Below are 7,500 nucleotides of genomic sequence, written 5' to 3' on the forward strand. Positions count from 1 at the left end.
TAACGCACGATAACTACACACACAGACACAAACACACACACAAACCAACACTGTCAAGACACTAATTACACACCCATAAGACCAGTCAGTACTGTAACTCTGCTGGTTGTAGCATAGTGATGAACCAGTCACTCAGTACTGTAACTCTGCTGGTTGTAACATAGTGATGAACCAGTCACTCAGTACTGTAACTCTGCTGGTTGTAACATAGTGATGAACCAGTCACTCAGTACTGTAACTCTGCTGGTTGTAACATAGTGATGAACCAGTCACTCAGTACTGTAACTCTTCTGGTTGTAACATAGTGATGAACCAGTCACTCAGTACTGTAACTCTGCTGGTTGTAACATAGTGATGAACCAGTCAATCAGTACTGTAACTCTGCTGGTTGTAACATAGTGATGAACCAGTCACTCAGTACTGTAACTCTGCCCGGTGCACCATAGTGATGAACCAGTCACTCAGTACTGTACCTCTGCTGGTTGTAACATAGTGATGAACCAGTCACTCAGTACTGTAACTCTGCTGATTGTAACATAGTGATGAACCAGTCACCCAGTACTCTAACTACACAGTGAAACGTACTGATGAACCGTAGTGGTGGAGAGTGAATGGCTGTCAGAAAAGGTCTACCTGTCTGTCTATCCCATGACTCATACAGAGGACACACAAAGCATGTCTGATTTAATTGACCGTGAATGCCTCGGGCTCAGGTGACCCGATCAGGTTCTGATAGGCTTGTAGCAGATGTCACGATCTGCTGCAAAGTCAGTTATCCTCTTTTATCTCCTCTCTCCTCTTTCCTCATGTCTCCTCCCCTGCTAGCTGTGTGTCCTCTCTGTAATAACGGGGGAGTGTGTGTCCAGAGAGATCGATGTCTCTGTCCTCCTTCCTTCACCGGGAAGTTTTGCCAGCTCCCCGCCCCTACCCAGCATGGTCCCGCCCCCTCACCAGGAGCCAATCAGGTGCGGACCCAGTCAGAATACCTCCTCCCTTTGCAGAGCCGTCCAATAAGAGAGGAGCAGACAGTAAGAGGTAGGTTTGACCTTTCCCACACTCTTTCGAGATTGCATTCTCTTTTGTACTTTTGTATATATGTATTATATATTTGTATATGTAATGCCTTGCTACTGCCTATCTTGGCCAGGATGTTACGCTAACATCTGTTGCGTCGTGGCAAGGACACACTGACCATCTAGCGGTAAGACAGGACCACAGAGTCAGGGGCAGAGGTGTGCCTGTGTCCTGGTAAACTCTTAATGGGGTTCAGGTGTAGAAGTACTTACAACACGCTGCTCACCAGACCTACAGCTCATAACAATTGAATCGAATCCGAATCAAGTCACCGGTTCTTGGCTACTGTGCTGCATCAGCTTCGACCCATCCAACATCCAGGACATGGTCAAACCATACATCCCAGTTATACTACGCTCCATGAATGCCAAACAGCTTGCTACCCCCTCACTACGAGGGACATCAGCTGCCGCTCAACTATGATTGTTTGCTGTCCTGGCTCCACGATGTTGGAACAAGCTCCCAATGACATCAGGCCAGCGGAAACCCACCTGGACGATGAAACCTGAAGCGCAGCATTCAACACTATGGTAGCCCGCCAAGCTCGTTCCCAAGCTTAGGATCCTGGGTCTTAATACTGCCCTTGACAGCTGGTCACGGTCACGACCCCGCACACATCGCTGGAGCTGAGGTGGTGACAGTCTCCTGTTTCAAGTTCCTCTGTATGTTCATCAAAGAATAATGTTGGCATCTCGGCCAAGACCCTCACCCACTTTTAAAAGTACACCATTGAGAGCATCCTCTCTCTGAAGTATTGCCCAATACGGCAGCTGCTCCACTTCTGATCACAAGACCCTCCAGAGGGTGGTGAACAATTAGGGGCATTTAGCAGACGCTTTTATCCAAAGCAACTTACATCTGTTAATACACACATTGCCACACCGACGGCAGAGTCAACCATGAAAGGCGACAGCCAGCTCGCCAGGAGCAGTTAGGGTTAAGTGTCTTGCTCAGGGACACATCAACACTCAGCTAGGAGGAGCTGGGGATCGAACTAGCAACCTTTTGATTAAAAGACAACTGCCCTACCTCCTAAGCTAAGCCAACCCTCCGTGAACAGAGTGAAGCGCTGCATCGGCTGCCATCTTCCCTCTGTGCAAGGCATCTCCCACTCATGATGCTTTAGGAAAGCACAGATCATTACAGACTTCAGCCACCCGGGCTATCAACTGTTCACATTGCTGTCGTCTGGTAGACGTTCCCGGGCATTTGAGCACGGACCACCAGACTCACAAAGAGACCCAAAAGATATTCACTTTGAGCTTCCTGGTTGAATAAAATATAATGTGCCGTGTGTTTGTCTCCAGGCTCCGCTAGGTTGAGAACACAGTACCCCCTGGAGGCCAGCCTTAAAATAACCCAGGTGGTGAAGGTACACACACAATATTTTTATTCTAACTCTTTTACAAACTGTTTAATAAACTCTTTATGAACTATATAATAAACTCTTTAATAAACTCTTTATGAAACTATTTAATTAACTGATTTACAAACAATTGAATAAACTCATAAACTATTCTATAAACAATTTAATAAACTTTTTAATGCACTATTTTATAACCTAATTAATGAAGTCATCAATAAACTCTTAAAAAATATTTTACAAACTCCTAATAATCAACTCTTGAACGATTTGTTTTAGAACTCTTTGATAATCTCTTAAATACATTCTTTACTAAACCTTTACTGTTTTATGAACTCTTTCACCAACTCTTTAATAATCGGATTTATACACTTTTAGAAACATTTCATGAATTGATTTATTAACTTTTATAAACTATTTGATGAACTCACCCAGGTGTGGGGGTCCGGTCCTGGCCAGCAGAGCGAGGTGGGACCCCCGGCGCCTGCAGGGCTAAGGGTCCAGGGCCAGACCCTGCGGGGGGCTGGAACCTACACCCAGCAATCAGGCTTCAAATACTGCTTCAGACAGGTGACCGACAAACAGGTGAGGCGCACCACATCTCCATGGAGACCAGGTGACAGAGGCCACCGAGACAAGATGGCTCATGTTTGTCTGTCTGTCTATCTCTATCCCTCCTGTCGGCCCTTTTAGCTTTCTCTCTATCTGTCTGTCTGTCTTGTTGCCTGAAACTCTGTCGGTCGGTCTGTCTGTCTGCCTTCCTCTGTCTGTCTGATTCTGTTCATCTGTCTGTCTTTTTATCTCTTTATCAATCTCTCTATCCCGTCTGTCGATTTGTCAACCTGCCGTTCTCTCTGTGTACCTGTCTGTCTGCAGTGTGGCTCACCTCTTCCTGGTCTGCGGAGTAAGGAGACGTGCTGCCGGGGGGTGGGGAAAGCCTGGGGTATCACTGAGTGTGTTCTCTGTCCCCCCCACTTAGGTACACACACACACTCACACATGCACACACACAAAATCACGTGTCACACACCCATTCAAAAACACACACAAACCGGTGCACATACAGACACACAAACACGCAGACACACACACACACGGTCATGTGGGTGCATACACACAGACACACACACAAATCACGAACATACACGGTCAAGTACCCGCACACATAGACACACGCACACACACACACACACATGCAGACACACACATGCACACACACATTCTGGCACACACACACATTCTCAAACACAAATACACAAACACAGACTTGGAGACTTGATTTCCATCTGACCTATCTCAGGCTCTTTCTCCCCTGATCAAATTGATCAATAATCAAGATTTATTTCAGGTCACCAAGGCAACAGCAGCTGTCCGGCTGGCTTTCACAGAGTCAATGGAACAGAGTGTGTTGGTGAGTCACATACATTCCACAACACACACACGCACACACACTACAGCAGCTAGTAGTGTGTTAAGATTGTAAGATTAGTGTGTAAGATTAGCTAGCTGTTATGTTATAAGTTACTACATAGCATGATAACCTGACATCTTAGAACCATATAACATTACAACATAACATTACATAATTACATTAGATCATACATTAACAGTACATATTAAAAAAATCACAATATTACATAACACCCAATGACGTTTTTTCCCCCACCAAAATCCTACTGCTAACTCATGACGTTTGTGTATTGTGTGTTTGTGTGGGTTGCTTGATGTGTGTGTGTATGTATGTGTGTGTGTGTGTGTTGGTGTGTGTGTGTTGTTGTGTGAGTGGCATGGGGTGTGTGTGTCCATGTGGAGCATGTTGTGTGTGTGGTGCATATGGTGTGTGTGTGTGTGTGTGTGTGTGTGTGTGTGTGTGTGTGTGTGTGTGTGTGTGTGCCCGTGTGGTGTATGGTGTGTGTGGTGCATGGTGTCTGGTGTTTTTGTGTGTGTGAGTGAGTGTGTGTGTGTGTGTGTGTGTGTGCGTGTGTGTGTCTGTGTGTGTGTGTGTGTGTGTGTGTGTGTGTGTAGATGTAAATGAGTGTGAAGAGCCCGGTGTGTGTGAACATGGTATGTGTGTGAACACTAGAGGCAGCTACAGTTGTGTGTGCAGGGCGGGGTTCATTCTTGATGCATCTCACGGAATCTGCATCTGTAAGTAGCCCCTCCCCCATCTGTAAGTAGCTCCTCCCCCTCTGCAAGTAGCCCCTCCCCTGTCTCTAAGTAGCCCCACCCTCTCCCTCCTGCAATGCTCAGCATGCTGGGATTCCCAACTGCCTGGCGCTGGTACTTCTGAGTACTAGTCTGTACTTGTGTTCTCATGTGTCATGTGGTGCATGAATGCATGAGTCTGGCTGTCCTATATGGTGGCGTTCCCGCTCAAATGTGACGTCATGTCTACGCTTTTTGAATTGAACCTGGTGACGTCGAGCTGTGACGTCAAAGTCACATCTTGTCTCGTCTGGCGTGGTGTCTTGTTGGTCTCTGTGTTGATTGGCTGAATCTTTGGAATGCTTATGCTCGTCGATCATGAATCTCCCCTGGATAAAAAGCAAGCTGCTGTCCAGACAGTCTTTTAATACGGTCCTCTCTCTCTCCTCCCCCTCTCCCCAGCCCAGAGGGTGATATCGGAGGAGAAAGGCCAGTGTTACCGGGTGCTTGGGCCGGGCACTGGGCCGTCCTCCTGCTCGCTCCCCATCCTGAAGAACATCACAAAGCAGATCTGCTGCTGCAGCCGCGTGGGCAAAGCCTGGGGGGCCAACTGCCAGCGCTGCCCCTACTTCGCCTCAGGTAGGATACTCCACCCTAACCCCCAACCCTTACTCCATCCTAACTGCCCAACCCTTACTCCACCCTAACCCTCAACCCTTACTCCATCCTAACTGCCCAACCCTTACTCCATCCTAACTGCCCAACCCTTACTCCACCCTAACCCTCAACCCTTACTCCATCCTAACTGCCCAACCCTTACTCCATCCTAACTGCCCAACCGTTACTCCACCCTAACTGCCCAACCCTTACTCCACCCTAACCCCCAACCTTTACTCCACCCTAACCCTCAACCCTTACTCCATCCTAACTGCCCAACCCTTACTCCACCCTAACCCCCAACCCTTACTCCACCCTAACCCTCAACCCTTACTCCATCCTAACTGCCCAACCCTTACTCCACCCTAACCCCCAACCCTTACTCCACCCTAACCCTCAACCCTTACTCCATCCTAACTGCCCAACCCTTACTCCACCCTAACCCTCAACCCTTACTCCATCCTAACTGCCCAACCCTTACTCCACCCTAACCCCCAACCCGTACTCCACCCTAACCCTCAACCCTTACTCCATCCTAACTGCCCAACCCTTACTCCACCCTAACCCCCAACCCTTACTCCACCCTAACTGCCCAACCCTTACTCCACCCTAACTGCCCAACCCTTACTCCACCCTAACTGCCCAACCCTTACTCCACCCACTATTACTCAACCCTAACCCCCAACACTTACTCCATCCTAAGTCTAACCCCCAACACTAACTCCACCCAAACACTAACCCCCAACTCTTACTCCACCTTAACCCTAACCCCAACCATTACTCCACCCTAACCCCCCCCCCCCAAACCATAAACCCCACTAGACCCTGGACCAGATTGTCTGACTGTTTGTCTCTCAGTGGAGTTTAAGGACATCTGCCCTGCCGGTCCCGGGTACCACTACTCAGCCTCCGCACTGCAGTTCCACCAGAGGGCCAGCGGGAGTGCTCAGCTGGTAACGCCGGGCAACCAGGCTAATCAGGACAACCAACCTGCAAGAACAAGCATCCAGACACAGAGCTCCAACACAGGTACACACAGCTGTAGGGCTATAACGTGTGAGAGTGTGGACATTTTGTGAAGAGGGCCAGGACACCTCCAACCCAGCTCCACCTGAATCAGACCCAGCGCCACCTGAATCAGACCCAGCTCCACCTGAATCAGACCCAGCTCCACCTGAATCAGACACAGCTCCACCTGAATCAGACCCAGCTCCACCTGAATCAGACCCAGCTCCACCTGAATCAGACCCAGCTCCTGCTGTATCCGGGTCGGCCCATGACAGCACACTGTGTGGCGGGTGTTCCCTAACCTTCACCGTCCTCTTCCTCCAGATGTCTAGGCTGGAACAAGAATTGATTTCTTTCTCTCCGCCCCCCCCTCACTCCAGGTTCTGGGTTCCAGCCGCAGACCCCGTCCACCAGGGGGCAGACTGGACCTCCTCTGCGTTCAGCTGGGTCCAGGGGCTCTCATGGGTCCGGTGGTTCTGCTGGTTCCAGTGGTTCTGCTGGGTCCAGTGGTTCTGCTGGTTCCAGTGGTTCTACTGGGTTCATTGGTTCTGCTGGATCAAGTGTTTCTATTGGTTCCAGTGGCTCTACTGGTTCCAGTGGTTCTACTGGGTCCAGAGGCTCCGCTGGGTCCAGAGGTTCTGCCGGATCCGGTGGTTCTATTGGTTCCAGGAATTCTGCTGGTTCCACTGGTTCTGCTGGGTCAAGCGTTTCTACTGGGTCCAGGGGTTCTCATGCGTCCAGTGGTCCTGATCGGGGGGTCAGCAGCCCAGCCCAAGCTGCCCTCGCCGTCCCCCCATCTAAAGCAGACAGCGTTCCTGTTAGAGCACCAGTGGTTCCCAACCAGACCTCGAGACCAGCGGCCACTATACCCAAAACTGCAGGTAAAGCCGATGATAGTAGCACTGAGTCACTCAACTGGAACTACTTTAATGAACTGAAATGAAGATTCAAATATCCTCTCTCTCTCTCTCTCTCTCTCTCTCTCTCTCTCTCTCTCTCTCTCTCTCTCTCTCTCTCTCTCAGGAAGTCAGCTCCCATCTGCGTCACGTCCTTTCAATCCAGCAGGTCGAGGGGACTGGCCCCGGCCCCGGCCCCTCCCCCCTCCAGTTCAGCCAACAGTGCGGCCCGGTAGAGTCCAGGCCAGTGAGTCTAATGACCCGGACTAACGAGGCGGTCTAACGATGCAGTGTAATGCGCAGGTCTACTGATGTAGCGTAGGGATGTAGCATTAGGATGTAGCATAGTGATGAAGC

The 7,500-nt window shown here is 49.6% G+C and overlaps 1 protein-coding gene across 5 annotated transcripts in view; it reads left to right on the forward strand.

Annotated features, from left to right (window-relative positions):
* Positions 1 to 7,500, forward strand: part of LOC307073370 (latent-transforming growth factor beta-binding protein 4-like) — a 21,133-nt gene that overhangs the window by 2,136 nt on the left and 11,497 nt on the right. For 3 of the 5 annotated variants that reach the window (XR_013811726.1, XM_079733161.1, XM_079733163.1), the window contains exons 2-11: positions 826 to 1,035; positions 2,382 to 2,446; positions 2,873 to 3,022; positions 3,314 to 3,416; positions 3,786 to 3,848; positions 4,463 to 4,585; positions 5,045 to 5,221; positions 6,098 to 6,268; positions 6,628 to 7,128; positions 7,271 to 7,390. Coding sequence is in view for 4 of the 5 variants with exons in the window: in XM_079733161.1 (XP_079589287.1) it covers positions 826 to 1,035; positions 2,382 to 2,446; positions 2,873 to 3,022; positions 3,314 to 3,416; positions 3,786 to 3,848; positions 4,463 to 4,585; positions 5,045 to 5,221; positions 6,098 to 6,268; positions 6,628 to 7,128; positions 7,271 to 7,390 (1,683 nt within the window). In the remaining variant the exon portion in view is untranslated. The remainder of the gene's footprint in view (positions 1 to 825; positions 1,036 to 2,381; positions 2,447 to 2,872; positions 3,023 to 3,313; positions 3,417 to 3,785; positions 3,849 to 4,462; positions 4,586 to 5,044; positions 5,222 to 6,097; positions 6,269 to 6,627; positions 7,129 to 7,270; positions 7,391 to 7,500) is intronic. The other 2 variants (XM_079733162.1, XM_079733164.1) reach the window with 2 other exon arrangements.

The sequence above is a fragment of the Pollachius pollachius genome, assembly GCF_949987615.1.
Source record: "Pollachius pollachius genome assembly, chromosome: 3".
NCBI classification, from domain to species: Eukaryota; Metazoa; Chordata; class Actinopteri; order Gadiformes; family Gadidae; genus Pollachius; species Pollachius pollachius.